Raw genomic sequence first — 20,000 nt, 5'->3', positions numbered from 1 at the left:
GTTAAATGGTAAAGGTTAGAAATGTTAATTGGTGAAGGTTAGTGATGTTAAATGGTGAAGGTTAGAGATGTTAAGTGGTGAAGGTTAGAGATGTTAATTGGTGAAGGTTAGTGATGTTAAATGGTGAAGGTTAGAGATGTTAAGTGGTGAAGGTTAGGGATGTTAACTGGTGAAGGTTAGGGATGTTAAATGGTGAAGGTTGGGGTTGTTAACGGGTGAAGGCTAGGGATGTTAAATGGTAAAGGTTAGGGATGTTAACTGGTGAAGGTTAGGGATGTTAACTGGTGAAGGTTAGGGATGTTAACTGGTGAAGGTTAGGGATGTTAACTGGTGAATGTTAGGGATGTTAACTGGTGAAGGTTAGGGATGTTAAATGGTGAAGGTTGGGGTTGTTAACTTGTGATGAAAAATCTTAGGACGGGATGAACAGCAGGGTTGATTGTGGACCGACAACCGTACCCAGGATTCGAACCTTTGTGTTCGATCCCGGGCGGCCCCGTGAATGCGTGTAGCTCAGGACCGCTAATAATTGCACCACGGGAGTCCATATTGATGGAAGATCTACATGCAGAGGTAAATACGGGAAGAAGTATGATATATTTTCAGTATGTGAGGCAAACTGTCCTTCTCATTACAATCTATCGTGGGTATCTACGATGTTGTGGTGGATGTTGTAGCCATGTAGTTAGAACGACACATGTGGCAGGTTAGAAGGTTGAGGATGACTTCTGCTTACACCCAAGGCTGGCCATGGCAGAGTACGGTATTCCGATTTCGACCTTCCTGAGTGAGCTTAACAGTGACGTCAAGTTGTACGAGAAGCTGGACTTCTTCCCAGTGCAGGATGACGCCGTGGCAGCCATGCTGGTCGGCAGCCACGCTCTGCTCGACACCGTCATGTATGGTCAAGTTGTCCTACGATCCCGACACCAGGTAAACGTGGCAGTGTCTTGGTCCCTTGTGGTGGTGGTGGTGTTAAGTGGCAGTGTTCAGGACGTGGTCTTGGCTACTGCCTGCTCCCCAGCCCCACTTCATCTGGTGGGATCATTCTTGGAATCGTAACAAAACTGGTTTTCAAAGTAACGTTCATCATCCATTGATGATAATATCAAATTTAAGTTGTTCATAAGATATATGTTAATGCATTAGCTATATGACATTCACATGGTGACTTAAGTTACTGTCAATTTTCAAAGTAAAAACTTTCTACCAGTAAATTGTAAGACAATTTTGGCAGGAAAATATGTACTGAATCCCAGCTTGGCATATGCAGTTGTTTCCCTTAGCAAAATGTCATCAGCGACAACTTTCCTTACCTCAGCAGCCAAAGATTTAGAAGTTAAACGTAAGATAAATTACAAGACTGAATTAATTACACCGAATGAATGGACACTTTACTCCTTAAACTGTCTCAATATGGGAACCCCAGGGAAGAATACATACACTGGCCCTCCTGAAGCTCTGCAGCCTTCATATGTGATGTATATATAGACTGTGAGCCATAGAACTGGACGCCATAAAAAAAAAGATTGAGTATCTGACTTCTGTCGCATCCAACACCGTACAGGCGGCCAAATGGTACATGGTGAGGGAGCAGTTGCTGCCCAGCTATACATCATGGTACTTCCCCAAACACACACCCTGGAAGGACAAGTTTGACCAGGGCATCCAACGTCTGGTGGAGGCTGGCCTCTGTCAACACTGGCTCAAGGTGAGACTCAGGATATGTTGTCACACAAGAAACATCGTCAGTGTCCAACACACTCCAGGTTTTACACTTGAGAAACACAAGGAAAATATGTCTCTCTTGTCGTAAAAGGAAGAATGTGATGCTTTTGCATATTTTCTCATTTCTATCTTTTAGATATGTCTTCCTCCGTAGGAAGGAGATGTAATACTCCTCTCTGTGGGAGAAGTATTGCTCCTTTTGCTTAGTTTCCTTTCCTTCAGGGCGTCGAAGATTCGAACTCGGAACCGCCACGTGGTAGGCTAGTGAGGTCACCGCTCCACCACGAGGTGACCAAAGCTCTCCATCTTAGTCAGATCCCCCGTCATACCGCGCGACCTGAAGGGTGAGGGCAAGTCTGCACCCGTGCCAGTCACAGGAACCTCACACTAGCTCCCCAGGGGCAGGTGTAGGTGACCGTCACTGGACCATTGGTTGGTCTAAGATGGAAAGCTTTGCTCACGTCGTGGTCGAGCGGTTAAATCACTGGGATAGGATGTGGTGGTCCCGGGTTCAGATCCACAACACCCAACAGTAAATTGGTGCCATCAGAACTGAAGGCTGGAAATCCCCCCTCCAGTTTTTACTTTTCCAAAAGGAGGAACAAAAAACGGGGCCAATTGAGGATATTCATTCTAAAGCTCAGTTCTCTGTTCTTCACTCTGACCCGCTAACGCGGGAGATGGTGAATGTGTGCAAAGAATATATATATATATATCTTTTCTTTCTTTCAAACTATTCGCCATTTCCCGCGTTAGCAAGGTAGCGTTAAGAATAGAGGACTGGGCCTCTGAGGGAATATCCTCATCTGACCCCCTTCTCTGTTCCTTCTTTTGGAAAATTAAAAAAAAAAAAAAAAACATATATATATATATATATATATATATATATATATATATATATATATATATATATATATATATATATTTTTTTTTTTTTTTTTTTTTGTCGCTGTCTCCCGCGTTTGCCAGGTAGCGCAAGGAAACAGACGAAAGAAATGGCCCAACCCACCCCCATACACATGTATATACATACGTCCACACACGCAAATATACATACCTACACAGCTTTCCATGGTTTACCCCAGACGCTTCACATGTCCTGATTCAATCCACTGACAGCACGTCAACCCCGCTATACCACATCGATCCAATTCACTCTATTCCTTGCCCTCCTTTCACCCTCCTGCATGTTCAGGCCCCGATCACACAAAATCTTTTTCACTCCATCTTTCCACCTCCAATTTGGTCTCCCACTTCTCCTCGTTCCCTCCACCTCCGACAAATATATCCTCTTGGCCAATCTTTCCTCATTCATTCTCTCCATGTGCCCAAACCATTTCAAAACACCCTCTTCTGCTCTCTCAACCACGCTCTTTTTATTTCCACACATCTCTCTTACCCTTACGTTACTTACTCGATCAAACCACCTCACACCACACATTGTCCTCAAACATCTCATTTCCAGCACATCCATCCTCCTGCGCACAACTCTATCCATAGCCCACGCCTCGCAACCATACAACATTGTTGGAACCACTATTCTTCAAACATACCTATTTTTGCTTTCCGAGATAATGTTCTCGACTTCCAAACATTCTTCAATGCTCCCAGAATTTTCGCCCCCTCCCCCATCCTATGATTCACTTCCGCTTCCTTGGTTCCATCCGCTGCCAGATCTACTCCCAGATATCTAAAACACTTTACTTCCTCCAGTTTTTCTCCATTCAAACTTACCTCCCAATTGACTTGACCCTCAACCCTACTGTACCTAATAACCTTGCTCTTATTCACATTTACTTTAAACTTTCTTCTTTCACACACTTTACCAAACTCAGTCACCAGCTTCTGCAGTTTCTTACATGAATCAGCCACCAGCGCTGTATCATCAGCGAACAACAACTGACTCACATCCCAAGCTCTCTCATCCACAACAGACTTCATACTTGACCCTCTTTCCAAAACTCTTGCATTCACCTCCCAAACAACCCTATCCATAAACAAATTAAACAACCATGGAGATATCACACACCCCTGCCGCAAACCTACATTCACCGAGAACCAATCACTTTCCTCTCTTCCTACACGTACACATGCCTTACATCCTCGATAAAAACTTTTCATTGCTTCTAACAACTTGCCTCCCACACAATATATTCTTAAAACCTTCCACAGAGCATCTCTATCAACTCTATCATATGCCTTCTCCAGATCCATAAATGCTACATACAAATCCATTTGTTTTTCTAAGTATTTCTCACATACATTTTTCAAAGCAAACACCTGACCCACACATCCTCTACCACTTCTGAAACCATACTGCTATTCCCCAATCTGATGCTCTGTACATGCCTTCACCCTCTCAATCAATACCCTCCCATATAATTTACCTGGAATACTCAACAAACTTATACCTCTGTAATTTGAGCACTCCATCTTATCCCCTTTGCCGTTGTACAATGGCACTATGCAAGCATTCCGCCAATCCTCAGGCACCTCACCAAGAATCATACATACATTAAATAACCTTACCAACCAGTCAACAATACAGTCACCCCCTTTTTTAATAAATTCCACTGCAATACCATCCAAACCTGCTGCCTTGCCGGCTTTCATCTTCCGTAAAGCTTTTACTACCTCTTCTCTATTTACCAAATCATTTTCCCTAACTCTCTCACTTTGCACACCACCTCGACCAAAACACCCTATATCTGCCACTCTATCATCAAACACATTCAACAAACCTTCAAAATACTCACTCCATCTCCTTCTCACATCACCACTACTTGTTATCACCTCCCCATTAGCGCCCTTCACTGAAGTTCCCATTTGCTCCCTTGTATTACGCACTTTATTTACCTCCTTCCAAAACTTCTTTTTATTCTCCCTGAAATTTAATGATACTCTCTCACCCCAACTCTCATTTGCCCTCTTTTTCACCTCTTGCACCTATCTCTTGACTTCCTGCCTCTTTCTTTTATACCTCTCCAACTCATTTGCATTTTTTCCCTACAAAAATCGTCCAAATGCCTCTCTCTTCTCTTTTACTAATAATCTTACTTCTTCATCCCACCACTCACTACCTTTTCTAATCAACCCACGTACACGTACATATATATATATATATATATATATATATATATATATATATATATATATATATATATATATATATATATATATATATATATATATATATATATACATATATATATATATATATATATATATATATATATACATATATATATATATATATATATATATATATATATATATGTATATATATATATATATATATATATATATATATATATATATATATATATATATATATATATATATATATATATATATATATATATATATATATACATATATATATATATATATATATTCTTTTTTTTTTATACTTTGTCGCTGTCTCCCGCGTTTGCGAGGTAGCGCAAGGAAACAGACGAAAGAAATGGCCCAACCCCCCCCATACACATGTATATACATACGTCCACATACGCAAATATACATACCTACACAGCTTTCCATGGTTTACCCCAGACGCTTCACATGCCTTGATTCAATCCACTGAGAGCACGTCAACCCCGGTATACCACATCGCTCCAATTCACTCTATTCCTTGCCCTCCTTTCACCCTCCTGCATGTTCAGGCCCCGATCACACAAAATCTTTTTCACTCCATCTTTCCATCTCCAATTTGGTCTCCCTCTTCTCCTTGCTCCCTCCACCTCCGACACATATATCCTCTTGGTCAATCTTTCCTCACTCATCCTCTCCATGTGCCCAAACCACTTCAAAACACCCTCTTCTGCTCTCTCAACCACGCTCTTTTTATTTCCACACATCTCTCTTACCCTTACGTTACTTACTCGATCAAACCACCTCACACCACACATTGTCCTCAAACATCTCATTTCCAGCACATCCATCCTCCTGCGCACAACTCTATCCATAGCCCACGCCTCGCAACCATACAACATTGTTGGAACCACTATTCCTTCAAACATACCCATTTTTGCTTTTCGAGATAATGTTCTCGACTTCCACACATTCTTCAAGGCCCCCAGAATTTTCGCCCCCTCTCCCACCCTATGATTCACTTCCGCTTCCATGGTTCCATCCGCTGCCAGATCCGCTCCCAGATATCTAAAACACTTCACTTCCTCCAGTTTTTCTCCGTTCAAACTCACCTCCCAATTGACTTGACCCTCAACCCTACTGTACCTAATAACCTTGCTCTTATTCATATTTACCCTTAACTTTCTTCTTCCACACACTTTACCAAACTCAGTCACCAGCTTCTGCAGTTTCTCACATGAATCAGCCACCAGCGCTGTATCATCAGCGAACAACAACTGACTCACTTCCCAAGCTCTCTCATCCCCAACTGACTTCATACTTGCCCCTCTTTCCAAAACTCTTGCATTTACCTCCCTAACAACCCCATCCATAAACAAATTAAACAACCATGGAGACATCACACACCCCTGCCGCAAACCTACATTCACTGAGAACCAATCACTTTCCTCTCTTCCTACACGTACACATGCCTTACATCCTCGATAAAAACTTTTCACTGCTTCTAACAACTTTCCTCCCACCCCATATATTCTTAATACCTTCCACAGAGCATCTCTATCAACTCTATCATATGCCTTCTCCAGATCCATAAATGCTACATACAAATCCATCAAGAGAGGCAAGTGTTTTGGGAGCAGCTGAATGAGTGTGTTAGTGGCTTTGATGCACGAGACCGGGTTATAGTGATGGGTGATTTGAATGCAAAGGTGAGTAATGTGGCAGTTGAGGGAATAATTGGTATACATGGGGTGTTCAGTGTTGTAAATGGAAATGGTGAAGAGCTTGTAGATTTATGTGCTGAAAAAGGACTGATGATTGGGAATACCTGGTTTAAAAAGCGAGATATACATAAGTATACTTATGTAAGTAGGAGAGATGGCCAGAGAGCGTTATTGGATTACGTGTTAATTGACAGGCGTGCGAAAGAGAGACTTTTGGATGTTAATGTGCTGAGAGGTGCAACTGGAGGGATGTCTGATCATTATCTTGTGGAGGCTAAGGTGAAGATTTGTATGGGTTTTCAGAAAAGAAGAGTGAATGTTGGTGTGAAGAGGGTGGTGAGAGTAAGTGAGCTTGAGAAGGAGGCCTGTGTGAGGAAGTACCAGGAGAGACTGAGTACAGAATGGAAAAAGGTGAGAACAATGGAAGCAAGGGGAGTGGGGAGGAATGGGATGTATTTAGGGAATCAGTGATGGATTGCGCAAAAGATGCTTGTGGCATGAGAAGAGTGGGAGGTGGGTTGATTAGAAAGGGTAGTGAGTGGTGGGATGAAGAAGTAAGAGTATTAGTGAAAGAGAAGAGAGAGGCATTTGGACGATTTTTGCAGGGAAAAAATGCAATTGAGTGGGAGATGTATAAAAGAAAGAGACAGGAGGTCAAGAGAAAGGTGCAAGAGGTGAAAAAAAGGGCAAATGAGAGTTGGGGTGAGAGAGCATCATTAAATTTTAGGGAGAATAAAAAGATGTTCTGGAAGGAGGTAAATAAAGTGCGTAAGACAAGGGAGCAAATGGGAACTTCAGTGAAGGGCGCAAATGGGGAGGTGATAACAAGTAGTGGTGATGTGAGAAGGAGATGGAGTGAGTATTTTGAAGGTTTGTTGAATGTGTTTGATGATAGAGTGGCAGATATAGGGTGTTTTGGTCGAGGTGGTGTGCAAAGTGAGAGGGTTAGGGAAAATGATTTGGTAAACAGAGAAGAGGTAGTGAAAGCTTTGCGGAAGATGAAAGCCGTCAAGGCAACAGGTTTGGATGGTATTGCAGTGGAATTTATTAAAAAAGGGGGTGACTGTATTGTTGACTGGTTGGTAAGGTTATTTAATGTATGTATGACTCATGGTGAGGTGCCTGAGGATTGGCGGAATGCGTGCATAGTGCCATTGTACAAAGGCAAAGGGGATAAGAGTGAGTGCTCAAATTACAGAGGTATAAGTTTGTTGAGTATTCCTGGTAAATTTTATGGGAGGGTATTGATTGAGAGGGTGAAGGCATGTACAGAGCATCAGATTGGGGAAGAGCAGTGTGGTTTCAGAAGTGGCAGAGGATGTGTGGATCAGGTGTTTGCTTTGAAGAATGCATGTGAGAAATACTTAGAAAAGCAAATGGATATATATATATATATATATATATATATATATATATATATATATATATATATATATATATATATATATATATATATATATATATATATATATATATATATATATTTTTTTTTTTTGCTTTGTCGCTGTCTCCCGCGTTTGCGAGGTAGCGCAAGGAAACAGACGAAAGAAATGGCCCAACCCACCCCCATACACATGTATATATATACGTCCACACACGAAAATATACATACCTACACAGCTTTCCATGGTTTACCCCAAACGCTTCACATGCCCTGATTCAATCCACTGACAGCACGTCAACCCCGGTATACCACATCGATCCAATTCACTCTATTCCTTGCCCTCCTTTCACCCTCCTGCATGTTCAGGCCCCGATCACACAAAATCTTTTTCACTCCAACTTTCCACCTCCAATTTGGTCTCCCACTTCTCCTCGTTCCCTCCACCTCCGACACATATATCCTCTTGGTCAATCTTTCCTCACTCATTCTTTCCATGTGCCCAAACCATTTCAAAACACCCTCTTCTGCTCTCTCAACCACGCTCTTTTCATTTCCACACATCTCTCTTACCCTTACGTTACTTACTCGATCAAACCACCTCACACCACACATTGTCCTCAAACATCTAATTTCCAGCACATCCATCCTCCTGCGCACAACTCTATCCATAGCCCACGCCTCGCAACCATACAACATTGTTGGAACCACTATTCCTTCAAACATACCCATTTTTGCTTTCCGAGATAATGTTTTCGACTTCCACACATTCTTCAAGGCTCCCAGGATTTTCGCCCCCTCCCCCACCCTATGATCCACTTCCGCTTCCATGGTTCCATCCGCTGCCACATCCACTCCCAGATATCTAAAACACTTTACTTCCTCCAGTTTTTCTCCATTCAAACTTACCTCCCAATTGACTTGACCCTCAACCCTACTGTACCTAATAACCTTGCTCTTATTCACATTTACTCTTAACTTTCTTCTTTCACACACTTTCACAAACACATACGCACACACACACACACGCACACAGACACACACACCACACAACACACACACACACATCACACACACACACACAACACACACACACACCACACACACACACACATACGCACACACACATACACACACAACACACACACACACCACACACACACACACATACACACACAACACACAGACACACACACCACACACACACACACATACACACATTCACAAACACATACGCACACACACATACACACATGTACAAACACACATACGTACACATACACACATTCACAAACACATACGCACACACACATACGCACACATATTCACACACATACGCACACACACACACATCACACACACACACACATCACACACACACACACATACACACATTCACAAACACATACGCACACACACATACACACACAACACACACACATATATATATATATTTTTTTTTTTTTTTATACTTTGTCGCTGTCTCCCGCGTTTGCGAGGTAGCGCAAGGAAACAGACGAAAGAAATGGCCCAACCCACCCCCATACACATGTATATACATACGTCCACACACGCAAATATACATACCTACACAGCTTTCCATGGTTTACCCCAGACGCTTCACATGCCCTGATTCAATCCACTGACAGCACGTCAACCCCGGTATACCACATCGATCCAATTCACTCTATTCCTTGCCCTCCTTTCACCCTCCTGCATGTTCAGGCCCCGATCACACAAAATCTTTTTCACTCCATCTTTCCACCTCCAATTTGGTCTCCCACTTCTCCTCGTTCCCTCCACCTCCGACACATATATCCTCTTGGTCAATCTTTCCTCACTCATTCTTCCATGTGCCCAAACCATTTCAAAACACCCTCTTCTGCTCTCTCAATATATATATATATATTTTTTGTCGCTGTCTCCCGCGTTTGCGAGGTAGCGCAAGGAAACAGACGAAAGAAATGGCCCAACCCACCCCCATACACATGTATATACATACGTCCACACACGCAAATATACATACCTACACAGCTTTCCATGGTTTACCCCAGACGCTTCACATGCCCTGATTCAATCCACTGAGAGCACGTCAACCCCGGTATACCACATCGATCCAATTCACTCTATTCCTTGCCCTCCTTTCACCCTCCTGCATGTTCAGGCCCCGATCACACAAAATCTTTTTCACTCCATCTTTCCACCTCCAATTTGGTCTCCCTCTTCTCCTCGTTCCCTCCACCTCCGACACCATATATCCTCTTGGTCAATCTTTCCTCATTCATTCTCTCCATGTGCCCAAACCATTTCAAAACACCCTCTTCTGCTCTCTCAACCACGCTCTTTTCATTTCCACACATCTCTCTACCCTTACGTTACTTACTCGATCAAACCACCTCACACCACACATTGTCCTCAAACATCTCATTTCCACACATCTCTCTTACCCTTACGTTACTTACTCGATCAAACCACCTCACACCACACATTGTCCTCAAACATCTCATTTCCACACATCTCTCTTACCCTTACGTTACTTACTCGATCAAACCACCTCACACACACACACACCACACACACACACAAACACACACACACACTACACACACACACACAGACACAGACACACACACACACAGCACACACACACACACATATATATATATATATTTTTTTTTTTTTTTGTCGCTGTCTCCCGCGTTTGCGAGGTAGCGCAAGGAAACAGACGAAAGAAATGGCCCAACCCACCCCCATACACATGTATATACATACGTCCACACACGCAAATATACATACCTACACAGCTTTCCATGGTTTACCCCAGACGCTTCACATGCCCTGATTCAATCCACTGACAGCACGTCAACCCCGGTATACCACATCGATCCAATTCACTCTATTCCTTGCCCTCCTTTTACCCTCCTGCATGCTCAGGCCCCGATAACACAAAATCTTTTTCACTCCATCTTCCATCTCCAATTTGGTCTCCCACTTCTCCTCGTTCCCTCCACCTCCGACACATATATCCTCTTGGTCAATCTTTCCTCACTCATTCTCTCCATGAGACCAAACCATATCAATAACCCTCTTCTGCTCTCTCAACCACGCTCTTTTCATTTCCACACATCTCTCTTACCCTTACGTTACTTACTCGATCAAACCACCTCACACCACACATTGTCCTCAAACATCTCATTTCCACACATCTCTCTTACCCTTACGTTACTTACTCGATCAAACCACCTCACACCACACATTGTCCTCAAACATCTCATTTCCACACATCTCTCTTACCCTTACGTTACTTACTCGATCAAACCACCTCACACCACACATTGTCCTCAAACATCTCATTTCCACACATCTCTCTTACCCTTACGTTACTTACTCGATCAAACCACCTCACACACACACACACACATATATATATATATATGTACTTGTACGTGTAGGAAGAGAGGAAAGTGATTGGTTCTCAGTGAATGTAGGTTTCCGGCAGGGGTGTGTGATGTCTCCATGGTTGTTTAATTTGTTTATGGATGGGGTTGTTAGGGAGGTAAATGCAAGAGTTTTGGAAAGAGGGGCAAGTATGAAGTCTGTTGGGGATGAGAGAGCTCGGGACGTGAGTCAGTTGTTGCTAGTTGATGATACAGCGCTGGTGGCTATTCATGTAAGAAACTGCAGAAGCTGGTGACTGAGTTTGGTAAAGTGTGTGAAAGAAGAAAGTTAAGAGTAAATGTGAATAAGAGCAAGGTTATTAGGTACAGTAGGGTTGAGGGTCAAGTCAATTGGGAGGTAAGTTTGAATGGAGAAAAACTGGAGGAAGTAAAGTGTTTTAAATATCTGGGAGTGGACCTGGCAGCGGATGGAACCATGGAAGCGGAAGTGAATCATCGGGTGGGGGAGGGGGCGAAAATTCTGGGAGCCTTGAAGAATGTTTGGAAGTCGAGAACATTATCTCGGAATGCAAAAATGGGTATGTTTGAAGGAATAGTGGTTCTAACAATGTTGTATGGTTGCGAGGCATGGGCTATGGGTAGAGATGTGCGAAGGAGGGTGGATGTGCTGGAAATGAGATGTTTGAGGACAATATGTGGTGTGAGGTGGTTTGATCGAGTAAGTAATGTAAGGGTAAGAGAGATGTGTGGAAATAAAAAGAGTGTGGTTGAGAGAGCAGGAGAGGGTGCTTTGAAATGGTTTGGTCACATGGAGAGGATGAGTGAGGAAAGATTGACCAAAAGGATATATATGTCAGAGGCGGAGGGAACGAGGAGAAGTGGGAGACCAAATTGGAGTTGGAAAGATGGAGTGAAAAAGATTAATGAGTGATCGGGGCCTGAACGTGCAGGAGGGTGAAAGGCGTGCAAGGAATAGAGTGAATTGGAACGATGTGGTATACCAGACCCCACAAAACTTTCTATGGTTTACCTAAGACACTTCACATTCCCTGGTTCAATCCACTGACAGCACGTCGACCCCTGTATACCACATCGTTTCAATTCACTCTGTTCCTTGCATGTCTCTCACCCTCCTGCATGTTCAGGCCCCGATCACTAAAAACATTTCTCACTCCATCCTTCCGTCTCCAGTTTGGTTCTCCCACTTTTCGTTCCCTCCACCTCCGACACATATATCCTCCTTTTCAATCTTTTCTCACTCATTCTCTCCATGAGACCAAACCATATCAATAACCCTCTTCTGCTCACTCAACTACACCTTTTTTATTACCACATATCTCTTACCCTTTCATTACTTACTCAATCAAACCACCTCACACCACGTACTGTCCTCAAACATCTCATGTCCAACACATCCACACTCCTTCGCACAATCCTATCTATAGCCCACGCCTCGCAACCATATAACATTATTGGAACCACTGTTCCTTCAAACATACCCATTTTTGTTCTCCGAGATAATGCCCTCGCCTTCCACACATTCTTCAACGCTTCCAGAACCTTCGTCCCCTCCCCCTCCCTGTGACTCACTTCTGCTTCCATGGTTCCATCCGCTGCTAAATTCACTCCCAGATATCTAAAACACTTCACTTCCTCCAGTTTTTCTCCAATCAAACTTACCTCCCAATCAACTTGTCCCTCGACCCTACTGAACCTAATAACCTTGCTCTTATTCACATTTACTCTCAGCTTTTTTCTTTCACACACTTTACCAAACTTAGTCACCAACGTCTGCAGTTTCTCACCTGATTTAGCCACCAGCGCTGTATCATCAGCGAACAACAACTGACTCACTTTCCAAGCCCTTTCATCACAACAGACTGCACACTTGACCCTCTCTAAAACTCTTGCATTCACCTCCCTAACAACCCCATTCATAAACAAATTAAACAACCATGGAGACATCACGTACCCCTGCCGCAAACCGACATTTACTAGGAACCAATCACTTTCCTCTCTTCCTACTCGTACACATGTCTTACATCATTGATAAAAACTTTTCACTGCTTCTAGCAGCTTACCTTCCACACCATATACTCTTAAATCCTTCCACAGAGCATCTCTATCAACTCTATCATATGCCTTTTCCAGATCCATAAATGCTACATACAAATCCATTTGTTTTTAGAAGTATTTCTCACATATATTCTTCAAAGCCATTCTCCCTGACCCCTCTCACCTCACACATCGCCTCGACCAAAACACCTTATATCTGCAACTTTGTCATCAAACACATTCAATAAACTTTCAAAATACTCACTCCATCTCCTTCTCGCATCACCACTGCTTGTCATTACCTCCCCAAAAGCCCCCTTTACCGATGTTCCCATTTATTCTCTTGTCTTACGCATTTTATTTACCTCCTTCCAAAACATCTTTTTATCTCCCTACAATTTAATGATACTCCCTCACCCCAACTCTTATTTGCCCTTTTTTCATCTCTTGCAACTTTCTCCTGACCTCTTGCCTCTTTCTTTTATACACGTCCTAGTCATTTGCACTATTTCCCTGCAAAATTTGTAGTTATATATATATATATATATATATATATATATATATATATATATATATATATATATATATATATATATATATATATATATATATATATATATATATATAATTACGAAAGGGCGGCAATGCAATGAAAGTCTCATATACTGATTGATTTAATTCGTGAGGCGTCAAAGGTTTCGCAAACACAATTACTCTGATCAAAAGCGTAACAAGGAGGAGTGTGTTCATTGCCGTTTTGTACCTGGAGTTAAGATGTTGCACACTGCTACAGATGGAGGTGGAGTCACTGCTGGGCTGGGACTGGAAGCAGCGGCAACAGGAGCAGCGGACCAACATGGTCTTCACCCTTCAGCACCTCCAGGGGGTCTTCTACATCCTCATCCTCGCCTGGGCTGCTAGCGTTGCTGTCTTCCTGCTGGAGCTGCTGAGGCACCGCTGCTCTCACCGCCAAGAACCAGTCACTGCTGCAGCTGCTGAGGCACCGCTCCTCTCACCGCCAAGAACCAGGCACTGCTGCAGCTGCTGAGGCACCGCTGCTCTCACCGCCAAGAACCAGGCACTGCTGCAGCTGCTGAGGCACCGCTGCTCTCACCGATAAAAAACAGACACTGCTGCAGCTGCTGAGGCACCGCTGCTCTCACCGATAAAAACCAGACACTGCTGCAGCTGCTCAGACACCGCTTCTCTCGCTGATAAAGCTGGAACTGCTGAGGTACTTTTGCTCTCACAGGCAAGTGCAGGTCACTGTTGGAGTTGCTTACATAGCGGTGATCGCTCGCTAAGAGCATCAAACACTGTTCCTGCATAGATTATGTGGTCATGTCAGACTTCACTGACATGAGGACATGTCACCCATTTCGCCCTTGATGACCATGATAATCTCCGTCACCTGTGAATCAATGAAGCCCTTGACATACCACCTTGAAGAGTCCAGTCTGTATTGTTGTACTTCAGGACGGATTCAAACTTCAGCAGTAAGGATACTTAGATGTAAAAATGAACATCCTCGAACAAGATCCCTCCATGTAAATTAGCATCAGAAAAGTCTGTGTAAACTTACAGACCTGAGTTTACGATACTCAAAGTTTACTTGATTGATCTTAGTACGTAATGCTTGATATCTGAGTCGAATATCATGAATATCATGAATATCGTGAATATCATTAATATCGTGAATATCATGAATATCGTGAATATCGTGAATATCGTGAATATCATTAATATCGTGAATATCATGAATATCGTGAATATCGTGAATATCATGAATACTACGATAAATATGAGTGAAGGAAAGTGATCATAATATTGATGATTACATGACACGTAAGTGAGAACACAGTAATACTTTTCTTTGATCGTACAAAATAATATTGGAACAGTTACATGACCCACCACTACTGGTAGTCATGACCAACCACTACTGTGACCCACCACTACCGGTAGTCATGACCCACCACTACTGGTAGTCATGACCCACCACTACTGGTAATCATGACCCACCACTACTGGTAGTCATGACCCACCACTACTGGTAGTCATGACCCACCACTACTGGTAGTCATGACCCACCACTACTGGTAGTCATGACCCACCACTACTGGTAGTCATGACCCACCACTACTGGTAGTCATGACCCACCACTACTGGTAATCATGACCCACCACTACTGGTAGTCATGACCCACCACTACTGGTAGTCATAACCCACCACTACTGGTAATCATGACCCACCACTACTGGTAGTCATGACCCACAACTCCTGGTAGTCATGACCCACCACTACTGGTAGTCATGACCCACCACTACTGGTAGTCATGACCCACCACTACTGGTAGTCATGACCCACCACAACTGGTAGTCATGACCCACCACTCCTGGTAGTCATAACCCACCACTACTGGTAGTCATAACCCACCACTGCTGGTAGTCATGACCCACCACTACTGGCAGTCATAACCCACCACTACTGGCAGTCATGACCCACCACTACTGGTAGTCATGACCCACCACTACTGGTAGTCATGACCCACCACTACTGGTAGTCATGACCCACCACTACTGGTAGTCATGACCCACCACAACAGGTAGTCATGACCCACCACTACTGGTAGTCATGACCCACCACAACTGGTAGTCATGAAGGCATTAGTTTAACATACTTTACCGTTCTGTTATCGCACAGCAGTACAACAGACGTGCACATACATGAGTACAACTGACATATACTTACATGGGTATAACAGACATATACTTACATGAGCAATGCAGACATTCCCATAGGTGTATCACGCACATATACCACAATGAGTATAACAGACATATGCACATGAGTACATCAAGTATATACCTGCAATACTAAAACAAACAAATGCCCATATAATTGTTCAACTTATGTACTGTACATATATGGATATATATATCATATATGGATATATGATATATATATATATATATATATATATATATATATATATATATATATATATATATATATATATATATATATATATATATATATATATATATATATATATATATATATATATATATATATATATATATATTTCTTTCTTTTTCTTTCAAACTATTCGCCATTTCCCGCATTAGCGAGGTAGCGTTAAGAACAGAGGACTGGGCCTTGAGGGAATACCCTCACCTGGCCCAATTCTCTGTTCCTTCTTTTGGAAAACTAAAAAAAAAAACGAGAGGGGAGGATTTCCAGCCCCCCGCTCCCTCCCCTTTTAGTCGCCTTCTACGACACGCAGGGAATACGTGGGAAGTATTCTTTCTCCCCTATCCCCAGGGATAATATATATATATATATATATATATATATATATCATATATATATATATATTTTTTTTTATTATACTTTGTCGCTGTCTCCCGCGTTTGCGAGGTAGCGCAAATATAAATATATATATATATATATATATATATATATATATATATATATATATATATATATATATATATATATATATATATATACATATATATATATATATATATATATATATATATATATATATATATATATATATATATATATATTTTTTTTTTTTTTTCTTTTTTTACTATTCGCTATTTCCCGCGATAGCGAGGTAGCGTTAAGAACAGAGGACTGGGCCTTTGAGGGAATATCCTCACCTGGACCTCTTCTCTGTTCCTTCTTTTGGAAAAAAAAAAAAAAAAAAAACGAGAGGGGAGGATTTCCAGCCCCCCGCTCCCTTCCCTTTTAGTCGCCTTTTCCGACACGCAGGTAATAAAAGCTTTGCGGAAGATGAAAGCCGGCAAGGCAGCAGGTCTGGATGGTATTGCAGTGGAATTTATTAAAAAAGGCGGTGACTGTATTATTGACTGGTTGGTAAGGTTATTTAATGTATGTATGACTCATGGTGAGGTGGCTGAGGATTGGCGGAATGCGTGCATAGTGCCATTGTACAAAGGCAAAGGGGATAAGAGTGAGTGCTCAAATTACAGAGGTATAAGTCTGTTGAGTATTCCTGGTAAAGTATATGGGAGGATATTGATTGAGAGGGTGAAGGCATGTACAGAGCATCAGATTGGGGAAGAGCAGTGTGGTTTCAGAAGTGGTAGAGGATGTGATGTGTGGATCAGGTGTTTGCTTTGAAGAATGTATGTGAGAAATACTTAGAAAAGCAAATGGATTTGTATGTAGCATTTATGGATCTGGAGAAGGCATATGATAGAGTTGATAGAGATGCTCTGTGGAAGGTATTAAGAATATATAGTGTGGGAGGCAAGTTGTTAGAAGAAGTGAAAAGTTTTTATCGAGGATGTAAGGCATGTGTACGTGTAGGAAGAGAGGAAAGTGATTGGTTCTCAGTGAATGTAGGTTTGCGGCAGGGGTGTGTGATGTCTCCATGGTTGTTTAATTTGTTTATGGATGGGGTTGTTAGGGAGGTGAATGCAAGAGTCTTGGAAAGAGGGGCAAGTATGAAGTCTGTTGGGGATGAGAGAACTTGGGAAGTGAGTCAGTTGTTGATTCGCTGATGATACAGCGCTGGTGGCTGATTCATGTGAAAAACTGCAGAAGCTGGTGACTGAGTTTGGTAAAGTGTGTGAAAGAAGAAAGTTAAGAGTAAATGTGAATAAGAGCAAGGTTATTAGGTACAGTAGGGTTGAGGGTCAAGTGAATTGGGAGGTAAGTTTGAATGGAGAAAAACTGGAGGAAGTAAAGTGTTTTAGATATCTGGGAGTGGATGTGGCAGCGGATGGAACTATGGAAGCGGAAGTGGATCATAGGGTGGGGGAGGGGGTGAAAATCCTGGGAGCCTTGAAGAATGTGTGGAAGTCGAGAACATTATCTCGGAAAGCAAAAATGGGTATGTTTGAAGGAATAGTGGTTCCAACAATGTTGTATGGTTGCGAGGCGTGGGATGTGGATAGAGTTGTGCGCAGGAGGATGGATGTGCTGGAAATGAAATGTTTGAGGACAATGTGTGGTGTGAGGTGGTTTGATCGAGTAAGTAACGTAAGGGTAAGAGAGATGTGTGGAAATAAAAAGAGCGTGGTTGAGAGAGCAGAAGAGGGTGTTTTGAAATGGTTTGGGCACATGGAGAGAATGAGTGAGGAAAGATTGACCAAAAGGATATATGTGTCGGAGGTGGAGGGAACGAGAAGTGGGAGACCAAATTTTAGGTGGAAAGATGGAGTGAAAAAGATTTTGTGTGATCGGGGCCTGAACATGCAGGAGGGTGAAAGGCGTGCAAGGAATAGAGTGAATTGGATCGATGTGGTATACCGGGCTAGAAACCCTCCCCTCCTTGTATTTTTACTTAAAGGGGAAACAGAAGAAGGAATCACGCGGGGAGTGCTCATCCTCCTCGAAGTCTCATATTGGGGTCTCTGAATGTGTGTGGATGTAACCAAGATGAGGAAAAAGGAGAGATAGGTAGTATGTTTGAGGAGAGGAACCTGGATGTTTTGACTTTTAGTGAAAGGAAGCTGAATGGTAAAGGGGAAGAGTGGGTTGGGAATGTTTTGGGAGTAAAGTCAGGGGTTGGTGAGAGGACAAAAGCAAAGGAAGGAGTAGCCAGTAAGATGGTGTGATAGAGCCTGTAAAGTAGTGTGGTAGAGGCTGTAAGATGGTGTGTTCGAGCCTGTAAGATGGTGTGTTAGAGCCTGTAAGATGGTGTGGTAGAGGCTGTAAGATGGTGTGTTAGAGGCTGTAAGACGGTGTGTTAGAGCCTGTAAGATGGTGTGTTAGAGGGTGTAAGATGGTGTGGTAGAGGCTGTAAGATGGTGTGGTAGAGGCTGTAAGATGATGTGTCAGAGGCTGTAAGACGGTGTGTTAGAGGGTGTAAGATAGTGTGTTAGAGACTGCAAAATGGTGTGGTAGAGCCTGTAAGATGGTGTGTTAAAGGCTGAAAGATGGTGTGTTAGAGCCCGTAAGATGGTGTGTTACAGCCTGTAAGATGGTGTGTTACAGCCTGTAAGATGGTGTGGTAGAGCCTGTAAGATAATGTGGTAAAGGCTGTAAGATGGTGCGTTAAAGGCTGTAAGATGGTGTGTTAAAAGCTGAAAGATGGAGTGTTAGAGCTGTAATATGGTGTGTTAGAGGCTGTAGGATGGTGTGGTAGAGCCTGTAAGATGGTGTGGTAGAGGTTGGTCAGATGGTGTGGTAGAGGCTGGTCAGATGGTATGGTAGAGGCTGGTCGGATGGTGTGGTAGAGGCTGGTCAGATAGTATGGTAGAGGTTGGTCAGATGGTGTGGTAGAGGTTGGTCAGATGGTGTGGTAGAGGTTGGTCAGATGGTGTGGTAGAGGTTGGTCAGATGGTGTGGTAGAGGCTGGTCAGATGGTGTGGTAGAGGTTGGTCAGATGGTGTGGTAGAGGTTGGTCAGATGGTGTGGTAGAGGCTGGTCAGATGGTGTGGTAGAGGTTGGTCAGATGGTATGGTAGAGGTTGGTCAGATGGTGTGGTAGAGGTTGGTCAGATGGTGTGGTAGAGGTTGGTCAGATGGTGTGGTAGAGGTTGGTCAGATGGTGTGGTAGAGGCTGGTCAGATGGTGTGGTAGAGGTTGGTCAGATGGTATGGTAGAGGTTGGTCAGATGGTGTGGTAGAGGTTGGTCAGATGG

The 20,000-nt window shown here is 42.8% G+C and overlaps 1 protein-coding gene across 1 annotated transcript in view; it reads left to right on the top strand.

Moving 5' to 3' along the window:
* Positions 1-14,859, top strand: part of LOC139747602 (uncharacterized) — a 28,722-nt gene extending 13,863 nt beyond the window's left edge. Inside the window, exons 3-6 of the mRNA XM_071660076.1 lie at positions 744-933; positions 1,568-1,711; positions 1,951-1,984; positions 14,063-14,859. Coding sequence (XP_071516177.1) covers positions 744-933; positions 1,568-1,711; positions 1,951-1,984; positions 14,063-14,424 — 730 coding nt within the window. The 3' untranslated portion in view covers positions 14,425-14,859. The remainder of the gene's footprint in view (positions 1-743; positions 934-1,567; positions 1,712-1,950; positions 1,985-14,062) is intronic.
* The last annotated feature ends 5,141 nt before the right edge of the window (positions 14,860-20,000 follow it).

This window comes from Panulirus ornatus, chromosome 69 (assembly GCF_036320965.1).
Source record: "Panulirus ornatus isolate Po-2019 chromosome 69, ASM3632096v1, whole genome shotgun sequence".
NCBI lineage: Eukaryota > Metazoa > Arthropoda > Malacostraca > Decapoda > Palinuridae > Panulirus > Panulirus ornatus.
The sequence above is the reverse complement of the archived record's forward strand: the minus strand, read 5'-3'. Positions and strand labels throughout refer to the sequence as shown.